Source organism: Centroberyx affinis, unplaced genomic scaffold (genome assembly GCF_046629955.1).
Source record: "Centroberyx affinis isolate AG114_WGS23_722 - 3 ecotype Tasmania unplaced genomic scaffold, CSIRO-AGI_Caff_v1 ptg005458l_1, whole genome shotgun sequence".
In the NCBI taxonomy this organism is placed as follows: domain Eukaryota; kingdom Metazoa; phylum Chordata; class Actinopteri; order Beryciformes; family Berycidae; genus Centroberyx; species Centroberyx affinis.
In genome coordinates, this window is record NW_027282731.1 from 119,182 (window position 1) to 135,528 (window position 16,347).

Consider the following 16,347-nt stretch of genomic DNA (forward strand, 5'->3'; position numbering starts at 1 on the left):
TTTACCTCTTTAGTCAAACTAACACAATAAAAATCTCTCTCCTGGTTGAGCCTTCAAAATAAAAGCCTTATTATATCAAATATAATTTGTGTACTGCTTCACCAGAACATAACAAACCATAATATAAGATACAAATAACGACACCACATAGAAGGAAGGTGCAAATAGTAATAGGGCAGCACATTTAATACACAGGGGAGTGTGCTTCACAATAAAAACCTATGCAGAAACGGTGCATTACATAAAAATATATAAAATACATTTTGCATATAGGAAAACCCCGGACTTCGATCTCCCTACCTACGAGCAAACACACGTAAGTCTCTTTCAGAATCTGTGACAGAAAATCGGGGTATTAAATATAACACAACCAACAATCCACATGTCAAGAACATATGTAGAAATGCATGAATGAAAAAGTAATTGCAGTAATTTTAGTAGGCTATCTATTTAACAGTTAGAATTTGACTTGATTATTCCAAAAAAATATTCAAACTTATTTCGCATTTTATACCTTTTTTGTTATTCCGTACACTTTTTCCAAGGGACATATTGTACGCTTTTATTTTGAAGGCAAAACGTCTCTTCTTCCGGTATTATTCTGTCTGACTTGATGCAGACTTCCCGCAAGTAGTCAGGAACTTCCGTGACGGGTGACGAAAATTGCGGCAAACAGGCATCCAATCAAAATGAATCAAAACGCGGAAGAGGAGGAGTCTGTGGCACAGTTTACAGATTTTTTTTTTTTTATTAAACCACAATCAAAAGGCAGTACAAAATACTGGCAATATACATTTGAAACAAATAAGCAGCGGAAAACAAAGTAAATGCGATCAATGAATACAATAAAAAAAAAATAAAAAAAAAAGCAGGTAATATACACTGAAAACATCAGAGTGCATGTAAAAACTGGAGAAAAACTCAGAAAAAATAAAATATAAATAAAAAACAAAAGTAAATTCATAACACACTTGGCATGTTACACAATTTAAATGCACTTTTATTCCTTAATTCCTTCCTTAAAAAAAATCTAAAAAACATTGTCATCTCATTTTGAAAGCAGCAAAGATTGGAGGACCCTTAAAAGCAACATTTATGTAATATTGTATGTTTACATTGTACTGATGCAATATCTAGCCATAACAATACTTTTGTTACACACATCCATTCTTCGCCTTCTTTTGCTATCTCAGCTGAACTCATTTCCAACCACAGTGCATTCACTGAACTTTTTTTTTTCTAACCCTTTTTTTTTTTTTAATTCTTGTCCAGCAGGGAGCACAAGTCATCTAGTCAGACATCTTGATATCCCAGAAATGCAGACATATGCTGTTTTCCTCTCAGTTGTGCATGCAGCAGACAGCCTTCATTCTTCAGACTAACCTTCATATTGTTTTTTTATGTTTATATTTGGGTTTTTTTAAGCAGGACCAGGATACGTCTAGCTTTCTCTAGATCCAGTCTCAAAACTAAAGGTTTGCAGTCAGAGCCCCGTTGACTTTTCCACCTTTTTTGATTTCTCCCTCCTGTGCTCTTGCCTGATTGTATCATCTCTTTTACTTCCTTGCCTCTGTAAAGCACTAAATACATTGATTATCAACCTTATATTTCCACCTTTGTGTTTTAGTTATCTAAATCAAGGGGGATTTCTGTTGCGACTTTTTGGTACCGTTTGTGAACATCAAAAAGCATTCGTAAACCATTCATAACCAGGCCCACTTGACATGGATATATCTCTGTCTGGGTCTATCTACAGCTAAAACCCCCTTTGTTTTATCGTGGTGATATATTACAGTAAGCCCCACAGTGGATTGGGTGTTACACATTGCAGTGACATGCCTGCTGGAGTCGGGACATCCCCTAATAGATGATCACAGTGGCATGTCTGGGCAGCGCAGGTATTCCTCCCTCGCCTCTGAAGTATTCATGATTCACGTTGAACCAGTCGTGGGTTTTCCACATTGTAAATCTTACTTTGGAAGCTGGATAATCCCTGATCTGGGAGTGTGAATAGGCTGCTACCAGAGGTGCAGTGCTAGCAGAAGAGGTGGATATATATTGTTGTGGGGACATGGGTATACTGAGACCTGTGAAGTTGGCCGATACTGGAGATTCAGTGAGGAGGCAGGAGGCAGATCAACTTCTTTTTAAGCCCATAGTGAGGCACATTTATTCAAGCAGAACTTCTTCACAGGTGCTACCACCAGCCCAAGCAGCATTACCCAAACAGCCTTGTATCCCCACACAGTCACTCCTTATATACCATCCTACCCAGGTGCTTAATTAGTGGATCAAACCAACAACAGGGGAGCTCCCACAAAGACATTCTTACACATGACACATATAGAGTTATATTTAGTAGTTATACAATTTGTAGTCTCCTATATATATACATATAACAATAATGTAGGAAGTACTACTACTACTAACAATACAACCGTACTATAGCTTCCAACCTTTAGGATGTCCCCCCCCCCAATTACTAATGGGAGCACCCAGAACTATAAATTAAGCTTCAGCTGCTGTAGGACTCTTTTGCCCGATCACAGGACCTACAACACACTGGTAAGTACATCCAGAGAAACAGTTATGTTAGCAGTATTCAGACTACCATCAAACAATAGACAGCCGGCATGCCTGTTTGTGGTATTGCCCCAACTGCTTCTCCATGTCTCCTGCCTTGTGTCGGACTGACTTCCATGGCTGCCAAGAACTGCAGACCAGTGAATCCTCCTGAGTTACACAAGCACAGACATTAATCAAACACAACACACAACATGATGTGAGGGAAGTGAGGGAACTCCATCACAAGACCCATCGCCAACCCACATATGTGTGTGTGTGTGTGGCCATCTCAACAGAATTAAATAGACATGGTTCATTGCTATCCAATTTTTGATGGATTCCCCATTGATGCATGCAGTTCATGTGTCTCCTGTCCGTACACCAGTGATTCTCAACCTTTTTCACATCAAGGACCCCTAATCTAGTCCACATTAGTCACGGACCCCCACAGATTTTGTCTCTCAGACCCAAATCTGACAATATTTTTTATTGTTAGATATGATTTTGTCCAGAATTCCATGACTGTCTGTATTGTAGGTAGAGAAAACAGTGAAACTATGATCAAAACAGTCGTTCTTCTACATTCTCTAATTGTGTTCACTTCTTGTAAATGAAATAATGGTGAAGTTTAACAATTCATCAATTTGCTGGGGACCCCCTGGAATCCCCTCAAGGACCCCTGGTGGTCCCCGGACCCCATGTTGAGAACCACTGTGCTATAGGACACAGACAAAAAACACTTCAAATCACATCAATGGGGAGTGGCCAGGGATTAGCATGGTTGGGTGCGTACGCTAGCAAAATAGTAGCGTATGGAAACCAGACCCAAAAAGTAGTAGCCTAGCTATTAAACAATGAACTACAATGGAATCACATACAAAGACACCACTGAAAATTTTAAATGCGTTGTAGTTTAATGAAGGGACTGAATGTACAATACATGAGATTGCTAAATCCTAATCCTCTTGCAGTTTATCCATTTTATTTTCGTTGACAGGCTAGCTGCTACCAGCCAATTTAAGGAGGTAGCTATAGTTAGCTGTTCGCAGACTCGAAAAAAGTGTAACATGAGAAAATCAGAGGCTGCAACTAAGGCGAAGAGGGACGGAACGGACAATTCAACAGACTATGGCATTCATGTGTATCTTGCACAGTAACGTTAAGTCCCCACCATAGCAGTTTGGTACCATGCCATTGTTCCGACGGCCCATTATTCCGAAACCCCAATAGTCCGAAAACTCCATGCCTGGCTCCATCCACAACCGTGGCTTCTGACAGCCTTGGCCGTAAACTTGCTCTAACCCTAACCTCAGTGACCCCATGCCTCAACCCAACCACCTCCGGGATAACGGGCTGTCGGACAAATGGGCTTTCGGTCCATTGGGTGGACATTTTTCGGACTACTGGGATTTCGGAATAATGGGCCGTCGGAACAATGGGCAGTCCCCAGCAGTTTAGTACTTAGTAAAAATCTGTTGGATCTATGACAGCCTTAAAAACACTGTTCTTGCAGATAAAAAGGTGGGTAAAATGACTTCAGGTCAGTTTACCTTCCACTATACCCCTAGGTATAACTCCACTCCACTATGTCCACTAACTGTAACTCAGTGTGTGTGTGAGCACACTGATACCATTCATGGGCCTCCACGGTAAGTCCACTGTGTAAGCTAAGTCCCTGTTTTTGGCATGTGAATAGACTGTGACCTTATTTGAACAGGACTTGTCTATGTGAGAAGACTGTGAGCAGTCAGGGACTAACTAGGCTACATTATTAAGTCCATGCTGTAAGCTAAGGCCAGAGCTTGTGTATGTGAGCAGATTATCCTGGCATCGGGGTCCATCACAAGACTGTCCCATTGACACACTTTGGTGATCAAAGCTATGTAAGAGCATTTCTTCTGAAGACCCCACAAATAAGGAGCCCTTTGTTGTGTTCTGGTTATGAAAGAACATAACTCAGTTAAGTTATGTTCGGGTTTAGTCCAACTATACTGCTTATGTAAGACCACTTAGATAAAAGTGTGTCAGTATCCTTATAACATAAGAGGAACACATTGCTATGTGCAGTGATGTAGTGGTAGAAGAAAAGGTGGCTAAACTATAAGCTCCAGCTGGTGATGACCACAAGAAGTGCAGCCAACCACTATTTAAAGGTCCCGTAATGTAGGAATTTTAAGTTTTCTCTATATACCGTATATGATCAAAAATGTTTAATGAAGACATTGGTAAATTTAGATTTTGAATGGTTAAATTTTAAGTGTTTGCACTTCAGCAGTTTCAGACTAATTCCAGTAAACGCGTCACAACTGAACTTGGTCCTGATTGGCTCCCTCACTAAAGAATTACTGAAATCCTTCCAATCAGCAAGTTTACCTCATTTGAATGAGAGGAGCTGCTGCTGTTGGCCAATCAGGGTTCAGTATTGGGAGTATTTAGTCTTCAAATTTTGATTTAGCTAATCAAATTCAGCTTTTAACTAAACTACATTTATTTGCAAAACGTCATTAAGAACATTATTCTGATCCTGAGCCAGAGGGGATTTGAAAACAAAAATCATGAAAAACTCAGAATTCTGAGTTTAAAGTCAGAATTCTGGGATTAAAGACAGAATTCAGAATTTAACGTCAGAATTCTGAGAATAAAGTCAGAATTCTGAGTTTAAAGTCAGAATTCTGGGAATAAAGACAGAATTCAGAATTTAAAGTCAGAATTCTGAGAATAAAGGCAGAATTCTGAGTTTAAAGTCAGAATTATGGGATTAAAGACAGAATTCAGAATTTAAAGTCAGAATTCTGAGAATAAAGTCAGAATTCAAGTCACATGCGGCCCTAATCCTCTTCTGTAGAAGGTTGAGTAAACTCTTATTTCACCAAAAAAAACCCCGGATAAACTGGAGTTTAAGCTGGTTAATCTTCCACTACATCTCTGGCTATCAAGGTTTTCAGATCTCAGAGGTGGTTCTCAATTTTTGCAAAGGGAGTTCACACAGTATACATAGTACATCGTTACTAGAGAGAGGGATGCTTTATCGTGCACCTCACTTAGGCAAGAAACCAGCTGAAACAGGCTCTTCATATCAGTGAAATGTGCCTATTTATATCACTGCAGTGGAGAGCAGTTCTTAGACATTGGGTTGCAGAGAGGCCGGCTCAGCTCCATCTCAGTGGAAACACCAGCATGCAATCGTTCGGGAAATGACAGTCAAAGCGCTTAAGTATCACTGAAACACTATACTTTTTATTGAAAGCCAGTTATGATACAAAACAACTCCTTAGAAATAACTTAAAGACTATGTATACACTATATAGATGTGTTATTTTAGCGACCCGGCTCGCTCAGGACCCTCGGTCGTATAGCTGGATACCTTGGATAGGCACCCGTGGGAGTGGCATGTAGTCTTGTCTAATTGGACCCCATGCGACTCAACCCACTCACCCATCAGGGCTATCTTCACTCAGCTTGGCAACATGGGATGGAGTTGATTGACTGTGCAATAATGGAAGGTTATAGACAAAGTGTACACCATCCGTGTTTCTTTGTTAGTTCACCATGTTCACCATCCTGTTTTGTTAAGTACAATTGGGCATCATTGTCCTCCTTTTATTTGGATTGTAAGCGTCCTCTTGTTCGCCGTTGCGCGTCTTTCCAGTCTCTGCATGTACCTTCACATTCGGGGCAATGGAGAGCTGAAGGAGGGCCTGATACCTTCAAAGCGGGTGTCGGGTGGTGAAATCGACTTCTTTCAAAGCTCCAGGGTCTTACGTTATGGCGAAAGGTCAAGACACGTCATCTTCATCTGGATCCACGTGTGATTTTAGGGCAGTTGGAAACGAGCAGACTGGAGTTTGTTATACGAATATTTCTCAGAGGCAGAGCTGCTCTGGAGGCAGAAATAATCTCATTGGTTGAGTTAAACCTCAGTGGGCGGAGCCAAAAAAAAACAGGTCTTCTGGCTAAGTAATGTTAGACTGAAGCCCAGTGAAAAAGGCAAGAGGGAAGGTAGCTAATATTACGAAGCCTAGCGCTCTTGCTACTAACTGAAAACCTGCAATATAACCATACTAAATTATCGAGGTTAGCTAGTTAGCCTAGCTGACCTTCCAAGTTCAAACTAGCCATACTGGCCTAGAGTGTCTGCTATCATGAATGCCATGGTCATGAATCAATGAAAAAAAGAAGTATTTCCCATTTATATTTTTATTTACATTTTGACCAATTTGCAATTCAAGCCAGTTAGCTACCTTGCTCTCAGAAAAACTGTGGTTCTTTGGCTCCGCCCACTGAGCTTTAACTCAACCAGTGAGATTATTTTTGCCTACAGAGCAGCTCAGCCTCTGCCTAAATGCTTGTATGGCTCCAATGTGCTGCAAAGGACAAGGAAGGGGGTGGGAAGTGGTTGGAAACAAGCCCCTCTATACCCTTGGTTGTAGACTGACTGGAGAGGGTGAGGTGGTGTTGGACATACTCTCCCCTTTCAGACCTCCAGGAGACTCTGCGGCCCCTCGGCCCCCTGCGGGGGGTCAGGCTGGAGACGGCAGATGGGCTTGTTGCACATGGGGCAGACGCTGCGGATCTCCAGCCATTTTAGCAGACACCTGAGAGGAGCACATAGAGATAGATGTTACCTCATCTGACACTGTTGATGCAAGTAGAGAAATGTCAGTTAGCTAGTCAAGCAAATTAGTGTGAAAGCACTGCTGTCAACGTCACGCCTAAGCTGCAGGGCAAGAGCAGCACTCTGTTGGGTAAAACATGTTCATATTCAAATATGCGAGGTCACATCTCAAGTCAAGTATTTGCTTGTTATTTTCCCCAGGGCCCCGTGAAACAGTTACTCTGTTTCTCCAAAGATTAATTGCTGTTTATCACCGATTCTATGACTGCTTCAGCTGTTAACTGGAAGCGAAATTCCACCCCAAAATGGAATTTGCATGTCATTCCTGCACATTCCATGTCATTCATGAACAGGATACTCAAGACTTGTGGCCAACCGGTCTTTACCAAAACTAAAAAACAAAGCGACGACTGTAATTTGTGGTTTGCCAAGTGAAACTTTATGGAGCCGATCCATCGGCAATGGATGAGACTGACTTTGTGGACACAGTAGCTGCAAAAAAACATGAGTAAATAAATTTTGCTTTGCAATGGTTCCACAAAGTGTTGCTTCATGAACTCTTCTTTTGTTCTCTCGATTGTAACTTTGAAACTATCGCGAATAGGGATTCAGCTGCCCCCCAACCCCATAGAAATAGGTCAGGTGTTAATTCTGTTTTAGTGTAGATTTTCCCTTTAATTCCCAACCAAGGCTGGAGGACTTACTTCTTGTGGAAAGCATGGGAGCATGGACACACTCCGAGCTCATCCCTGCTGCGAAACTCCTCTAAACACACGGCGCATGTTTGCTGCAAGAAGAAAAAGACAGGTTATGAATTCTATCGTAACTCCGTCAATATCACAACACTCACAAATGTCAATACAATAACCTGTCCATTCAGTCACCTCCATAACCCCCTTCTAAAGTTACTACCATAAATCCACACTCAGTCACTACTGTAACTATCTAGGGTTACGCTGCTCTAGGTGGAACTATGGTTCTGTGTTTTTTGGTCCTACAAACTTCAATGTAGTTTCGACTGATATGGGGGTGAGCAGTTAGCGACTCAGTTTTCATTTCGGGGTGAACTACTCCTTTAAGGCAATGATATGTCAGCAACATTTCGATGCAGTATGATGGGGCAACTTTTCCAATCATTATGATGAAAAATACTTCCCAGTTCTGTCCAGCAGATTAGAGTTTTAGCTATGCAAACATTTCTCAGAAGCAGAGCTGCTGCGGCGGCAGGAATAATCTCATTGGCTGAGTTAAACCTCAGTGGGCGGAGCCAAAGAAGCACAGTTTTTCTGGCTGAGTAATGCTAGACTGAAGCCAAGTGAAGGCAAGGGGTAAAAGAGGAGGTGACTCGCTCTGGAAAACTGCCTCCAGAGCAGCTCTGCCTCTGAGAAATGTTTGCAGGACTAACTCCAATCTGCTACTTTTTCATTTCAATGCAAATTCCCGCACCTCCTAAAGGCAGCATTGGCCATCTCTAGTGCTTTGAAATGTCTTCATTACAATAGTCCTCCCATCCCATTCACCCAGCATTCAACTTGTTAAAGGTTTAGTTTTATTTTATTGACGTCGGGTGGATATTTGGGTTGAACTTAGAATTGGGACAGTTGTTTATAAATTGTATTGGGTTGTACATAGAATTGGGACAGTTGCTTATTAATTGTATTGGGTTGTACATAGAATTGGGACAGTTGTTTATAAATTGTATTGGGTTGTACATAGAATTGGGATAGCTGTTTATTAATTGTATATATGAGTTTATGTATGAATAGTTGAGAAAGGGATAGGGAAAAATAAGTGTATACTTCTTCCTGCTCCTTTTCAAGATGAGAAATTATGAGAATTTGTTTATTGAGTTTGTTGCATAGGTTTATTGTTTATTTCATCTTATTGTTATTCTTGTTTTGTTTTTATCTGTTTTTTTTTTATTTTTGACATGTTCGAAATAAAAATGATCAAATCAAAAATCAAATCAAACTTACACCAAGAAGGCTGAGTTTCTTCCCTGCTCCTTTCAAAACAACCTGTTGACGAGGAGGGATTCATGAGAATGTGCATACATTTCAGCAGACATATGAACATATGAACATAGTCTAAATTCCAAAAGCAATATCAACTTTGATAATAATCACATCTGGCGTTTTCCGTTAACATATTACCTCATTATAGCCGTATTGTTCTCTTGCACCTTGCCGCCTCAATCTGTGGAATACAAATGAACAAAAAAAAAAAAAAAACAGTCACACTTGTTATATAATGCCATGATTTAGATATGGCATAACATAAATACATAACTGTGACATATAATGTGTCTGATGGCCTCATATCCGTCTTCATCCAGAACACGTCTTATCATGCCGTATGAGTCAACTGTATGAGACTGGTTCATGCGGTCCTGGAATTCACATCAGTGCCAAGTTCAAGTAACAGCCTGTGCATCCACACTTGCCATGAGCATCTCTAGAACACGTGCAACAGCAGGTGAAGAGGGCGGCCCTGCTTTGGAATTTTGACTGCAATCCTATCTTATGAAGTCGATCATGAAGTTGTTCAAGGCATAAATGAGATATTCACCGTTTGAGAAGTTTGACACAGACTCACACCCAAAGACATTCCAATCACTTAAAGATGAAGTTAAATTGATTTCTTGATCCTGCAAACATCACCTTAGAATTTGGAATCTCTATCTCTGTTAGTTTCAGAGTTATGGCTAAAAAAAAAAAAGTAAAATGGTGGAAATCCCAGATGCGGATCACCACCAAAATCAAATCAGTTGCTTCTTGGCCCAAGGCCTATCTGTCTGCTAAATTTCATGGAAATCCATTGCTACGTTTTTTAAATATCCTGCTGACAGACAGACAAACAAACTAACATAACCTCCTTGGTGGAGATAAGCCTGTAAGCTGATGTCAGTAAAGTGCACACAGCATCCTCATGTTTACCAACCGGCCGGTCTGTGATGCTTTATACCAGTGATTCTCAACCTTTTTCATATCAAGGACCCCTAATTTAGTCCACATTAGGGCCACGGACCCCCATTTGATGAGATTTTGTCTCTCGGACCCAAATCTGAGAATATTTTTATTGTTTGATATGATTTTGTCCAGAAATGTATAACTATCTGCATTGTAGGTAGAGAGATAACAGTGTAACTATGATCAAAACAGTCATTCTTCTACATTAACTTCTTGTAAATGAAATAATGCTGAAGTTTAACAATTCATCAGTTTGCTAGGGACTCCCTGGAACCCCCTCAAGGACCGCTGGTGGTCCCCGGACCCCACGTTGAGAACCACTGCTTTATACCAAAGATACCAACGAGACGAGAGAGGAGAAGATCTAATGTTGGTGAGTCCAGCTTTCTCTGCTGCTGTTTAGGAGACACTTCATCTGATAAGACGGGTGGATTTTTACATAAACATCTTGTCTAGTGCAGCTTTAAAGTTGTACTCCCTGTTGATATTATTCAAGGTGTTAGAGCAGCTGCTTACAACATGGTAAAATGTACGACCATGTAATTCTAAGTATTTTGAAGGTAATTTCATTTCTAAAATTGATTTATAGCATATTCACGTGATTCCCCTATTACTTTTAGCAGTTATACAAGGGCTGGTCTGGAAATAAGTTATGCAGTGGAAGTAGGTGTGTCAACTAGGGTTCGACCAATTTTTTAAGGCTGAACTGATACCAATATTTTTAGATTGAAGCTGCATAGACAGTATTTTATGCTAAATTTGACCACTTTCCTACCCCCAACATTCCCCAATATTCCAAGTATTCAGTGTTTCCCCCAGAATTGTATTCTTGTCAGAGTGGAAATGCCTCTGAAACTGCATTCAGACCATCATGGGACACTAAAACTCTCCACTGAAACCCAGACTTAATGAAGTTGTTTTAGGTGTGTCAGCAGCTCCTTAAGGCAGGGTGAGGCAGGTTTCACTGACTGTTGAGTAAAATCCTCCCACACCACACTGGTATGATTTCTCTGATCTATCACCTGATTTAAAAAAAAAAAAACAATAATAATAATAACTGGGAGGAACCTCCATCATATCAGAGGTGGACCACAGTGACTGGCCGATATCCGATTTTTAAATAAAGGCCAATATCAGCCCCGTGTATCAGTCTAACTCTGCAGGAGCTGCAGGACAGCCTTGTGTGTTGCCTCGCACCTGAACAGGTAGCAGCAGAAGATGAGGCTGAGCATGAAGATGAATAGGCCGATGCCCAGGATGATGACGTAGACGTTGAGGGGCAGGTGGTAGATCTCTTCAGACGTCATCTTGCAGTAAGGATCCGAGTTCTGCAATCCAAGACCACACAGGCACCCTGGGAGGAAAAACAAACAGGAATAAGGCGAGACAAAATGGCTTTGTGTTGGGGTTAGGGCTGAACGATTTTGAAAAAAATAGCTAATTGCGATTATTTTGACTGATATTGCAATTGCGATATGATTTGCGATATTAGAGGGAATGATCATTTTTACATCATTATTCTCATTTTCATTGAAAAACGCATTAAAATGATTATGGTGTGATTTTTGCGGGGATCTGTACCAAACAAAGATGTTTTCTTAAGTCTGTAGAATATGATGTGTAGGCCAGGACATCTCTGCAGCACCACAATATTTACTTTAAAATGCTATTTTGACACACATTTCGCCTTTAACAAATATTGCGCCTCCTGCGATTTGAAAATGGCAGTAGGCCATATTGTGATTTCGATAAAATTTCGATTAATTGTTCAGCCCTAGTTGGGGTTGATATGAAGGCTGATACCGATATTTTTGGATTGAAGCTGCCGACAGTCGATATTTTTGTCAATCATTCTCTTAAAATTTGACCATTTTCATGCCGAATAACAATAAAAAAATAGGTATTATTAATAAGTATTCACCGTTTCCCTCAGATTTTTATTCTTTGCGAAGGTGGAAAAGCCTCTGAAACAGCATTTAGACCATCATGGGACACTAAAACTCGGAATCTGATCAAAATGTCGCATTAGAATCAGTTCAGGTTCAGGTCTTCCCCATAGACAACCAGAGTAATATTGATCAATTCTACAATAAATATCAAGTCAAACAATCTGCATCATCTGAGGTTTGTCTCCGAATCGAACTTTGAAGTCTTGAAGTCTTCATACAAAGAACAAGGCCCCTTGTGAACACAACCTACTGCAGGCTGGTAGGCATTTGAACACATGAATGTGTTTCATGCGTCAGCCACAGCAGCCGTTTACATCCGAGGAATTTATCTTACATCATGTGGCCTTTAGGAACCCCAGAAGAAATCGGACCAGAAAGAATGCACAAATTTAATACACGCACGTCGCATAAAGGGTGCTTTACTCGTGGCATTTAAACACCCGAATGCATTTGAAAGCATTAAGGGATTTAGGCACATTGTTGATTTCTTACGCTGACCAAGTTAAGCAGGTCAAGTTGTGCATTGTTATCCGGAATTAGCATAAATGGTTTGCGTGCTTTACAGTGGCGTGGGTGAGCGTCCATGTTTTCATGTTTTCTGACTCTGTTTCATCTCATTACTGGACTGTCACTCTTTGTCTGTCTTTGTGTGTGTGTGTGTGTGTGTGTGTGTGTGTGTGTGTGTGTATTGGACATTGCACACTCTACATCTGGAAAGCCTCTTGTCTCAAATAGCAATATGACCCTGCTTCCATCGTAGAGCTGCACCAAATTTTCACACTGAGATGGAAGATAGGAGTACATGTGGAGGGATTTTGTGTGTGTGTGTGTGTGTGTATGTGTGTGTTAGAGACAAGGTTATTATCGTTATTGTTATGAAATAACAAAAACTAGGTGTGAAAAAACATTTTCGTTAACTGAAATAAAAATAAAAATAAAAACGAGGCTTTACAAAAAAACGATAACTAACTGAAACTGTATTGTGTGTTTACAAAACTAACTAAAATAAACAAAAATTATAGAGAAAATGTCTTTAGTTTTCGTCTTTGTCAATTTATTTCATACATAAGCCTAGTATTTTGAATTTTTGAATCTCGCCCCTGACAAATACCCCATATTACAAAAAAAGACTAAAACTAACACTGAAACTAATAAAAACTAAACTAAAACTAAGCATTTTCAAAAAATAAAAACTAAACTAAACTAGCAAACCCGCTTTAAAAACGAACTAAAACTAAACTGAAATTGAAAACAAAAAGTCAAAACGAAATAAAAATAAAAACTAATGAAAAATGCAAAACTATAATAGAGTTATAGAGAGAGAGAGAGCTGTTAATGGTTCTTTTCCAGGTCTTTTGACAAAACTGTTCCATAACCAAGGATGTAATGGAGGGTAAACCTGAATCTACATGACATAAATTCATACTATACATCACAGCAAGCACAAGCTGATGCAAGTTACATGAGGATATGGTCTTTAAAGGGGGAAAAGTGATTTTATTTCTATTGCTGGTGGTTTGCCTCATGACGATCACTGACTGGAAGTCACAGTTTTACCCCCCTTTTCATTACCCTGCTGCATCACTGCCTGTAACCAAGCTTTCCCAGAAGAGAAACCTTCCACATATTTATACAATCTGTGGCTCCTATACAGCCAAAAAAACACCTCTCCAACAGTCCCAAACATTTACAACCGCCCTTGCGCCGTCACACAGGAATGCGTCCCACTCGCTCCTCGGCCCCAGGAATGCCTGCTCAGTGCGAAAAATAAGTGTTTTCGGCCCTAGACACACACACACACACACACACACAAACACACACAACAACACTTCAGCCTCCGGGCAAAGTCGGAAAAGTTAGTAGCGGTTAAAAGTGGCATCGCTTATGTTCTCCTGAGGTGGCGGCTTCCTGGTTCAAAGGTCACGGCGGTAGGGGTGGGGGGGGGGTGCAGCAGTCAGTGCACAGTGTGTGGGTGGCTTGGGGTGGGGGGGCTGGGGGGGGGTTTGGCTGAGGTGAGGAGGCAGCTGTAATCTTAGCAGGATGTTGGTAAATCATTGATAGCGGAGCGCTAAAAGGCAGGCCACTGTGCAAATGCGCGCTGTCTGGGTGGGGGTGGGGGGTGGGGGGGGGGGGACGAATGAGAACTCCCGCAGCCGCTCTTGTGTTTTTGACTCGAAAAAAAAAAACGTCCCGAAGCCTAGCTTGTGGAAAAACTCCCGTCAGAGGACTCAGTTATTATTGATGGGAATATATACTTGAGATCATGTTCCTGGCATGGCATACCAAACCCAAAACCACACAGTCCCTGAGAAGTGATGATGAACTTGGCACTACTGGAACTACTTGGAACTACTGGCAGTAGCTTGGGCTGTGTGGCTTCCTCCACGATTAACATCAGAATCAGTGATTCTGTTATCTGGAGGAGGAGATTGGGGTGTTTTTTTTTTCCTCCTCTCTCTCCGTTCACTGTCATTGTACGGAGGAACAAGTCTGAAAATCACACTTCTAACACATGGAACAGGAACAAAGCAGATGTCATGCTGCTGAATTGTTCTTAAAGGAATAGTTCACCCAAAAATGAAAATTCTGTCATCATCTAATCACCCTCCTGCCAAATGAAACACAGGTGAAATTTGTTAGTCCATATAACACACAGGGAGGTTTGCCAGCACAACTTGGTAGCAGCCTTTCTCCAAAACAACTGAAGTCAATGGGGACCAGTTCTTTAGAGTTCCAAAACAAAATCACTGTGAATAGAAAGACCTATACACTTTTATTCTGAAGAACTGGTCCCCACTGACTTCAGTTGTTTTGGAGAAGGCTGCTATGGAGTTGTGCTGGCAGCCTCCCTGTGTGTTATATGGACAAACTTCACCTGTGTTTCAACTGGCATGAGGGTGGAGGAGATGATGACAGAATTTTCATTTTTATTTTTGGGTGAACTATTCCTTTAAGTGAATCGCTTCCTTCCTTTTCGGTAGAGGGAACAACGGAACAAAGAAAAACAATATGTTATAGGCGAAAAAAAGTGGGAGACAGGACTTTGACAAAGCAGATTCTGCCAATATCTTTTTTTTTTTTCACTTATTTAGAAATATTGCTGTTTTCTTTGTTCCATCGGCATAAGTTTCCTCACACCGGATTTCAAACTGAAAGGTTTGAAAGCTATATTGTCAGAATCTGCTTTGTTGGCGTTTATGTGGTAGAAGTGCGATTTTCACACTTGTTCCTCCATACAATGGCAGTGAATGGAGAGAGAGAGAGAAAAGAAAACACACTACTGCAACAACAGATACCAGAGAATCACTGATTTTGGGTTTTTTTTTTTTATCATGGAGGAAGATACACAACCCAAGTTCATCATCACTTGAATGGTTACGCCACATCTTCTTATGCCATATAATATAACGTGACACTGAGGATACTCACCGTTACACCAGTGGACGGGGTGCATCAAATCAGCCTTTCCCCAAAAACAAGCAAACCCAGAGAATCCGAGGGGGGCCCCGATCCGCGTCTGGGGGGGGGGGGGGGGGGGGGGTCGCGACCTTTGTGGGTTTTTTTTTTTTTTTAGAGTAGGTTCACCCCCTGCTAAGTTGATAGACCTGGATGCGCAGTGGGGTCTGGAGGACGCAGACCTGTAGACTCTTCCCCAGGGTCCTCAAGGGGACATCGTCCAAACACTGATGGTTTCCTCGAAGTAGACGCTAGATATTCGGGGGGGGGGGGGGGGGGGGGGGGAATGATCTCCTTTTTTGATCCGGACTCACGCAGCAAACGCCGACTTCGAATGCGGCCACAGAGAGAGGAGGAGGTGTGTGTGTGTGTGGGGGGGGGGGGGGGGGGGAGCTGAAGTAGTTCTGTGTTCCCCTCCTCTTCACAACAAAGAGACACACGCGCCAACAGTCTCGCGGTCTGTCTCCTTTCGGGATGAACCTGTAAAGCCTCGCGGATGACAGCAGAGCACTGTCATCGACTTGGTGGGGGGTGGAGGGGTGGGTGGGGGGGAAAACACTCCAAATCCCATCCACGGCCGTGGGCTGCTACGGACCCATCCGGCCTGAGCGCAGCGCCTTGCTTTGTCTCTCCCCCCCCCCCCCCCGCCCCTTCAAAACATTGTCACGAGGCTCAACCCTCCTCCCCCTTCCCCTCCTGTTTTCCCCCTCCTCTCCCTTTTCCTTTCTTCCTCGCTGTCCGTCTTCTTCTTCTCTCTCTCTTTCTCTCTCCGTTCGGCCTCTTAGATTTCCAC

The 16,347-nt window shown here is 41.7% G+C and overlaps 1 protein-coding gene across 1 annotated transcript; it reads right to left on the reverse strand.

Moving 5' to 3' along the window:
• Nucleotides 1–5,780: 5,780 nt before the first annotated feature.
• Nucleotides 5,781–15,805, reverse strand: LOC139667347 (RING finger protein 122-like). Its single transcript, XM_071546800.1, has 6 exons — nt 15,528–15,805; nt 11,347–11,503; nt 9,334–9,376; nt 9,157–9,198; nt 7,885–7,967; nt 5,781–7,160 (listed from the first exon to the last, which is right to left on the reverse strand). The coding sequence occupies exons 1-6, from the start codon at nt 15,550–15,552 to the stop codon at nt 7,040–7,042; spliced, it is 471 nt and encodes a 156-aa protein (XP_071402901.1). The 5' UTR covers nt 15,553–15,805; the 3' UTR covers nt 5,781–7,039.
• Between the last annotated feature and the right edge of the window lie 542 nt (nt 15,806–16,347).

Excerpts from the sequence above, each read along its gene's own strand:
- LOC139667347 (XM_071546800.1), bottom strand. The coding sequence starts at position 15,552 with ATGCACCCCGTCCACTGGTGTAACG. Across the intron at positions 9,199-9,333 it reads AACAATACGGCTATAATGAG|GTTGTTTTGAAAGGAGCAGG; the intron begins GTAATATGTTAA and ends CCTCGTCAACAG. Across the intron at positions 7,968-9,156 it reads AGAAACTCAGCCTTCTTGGT|CAAACATGCGCCGTGTGTTT; the intron begins GTAAGTTTGATT and ends TTCTTCTTGCAG.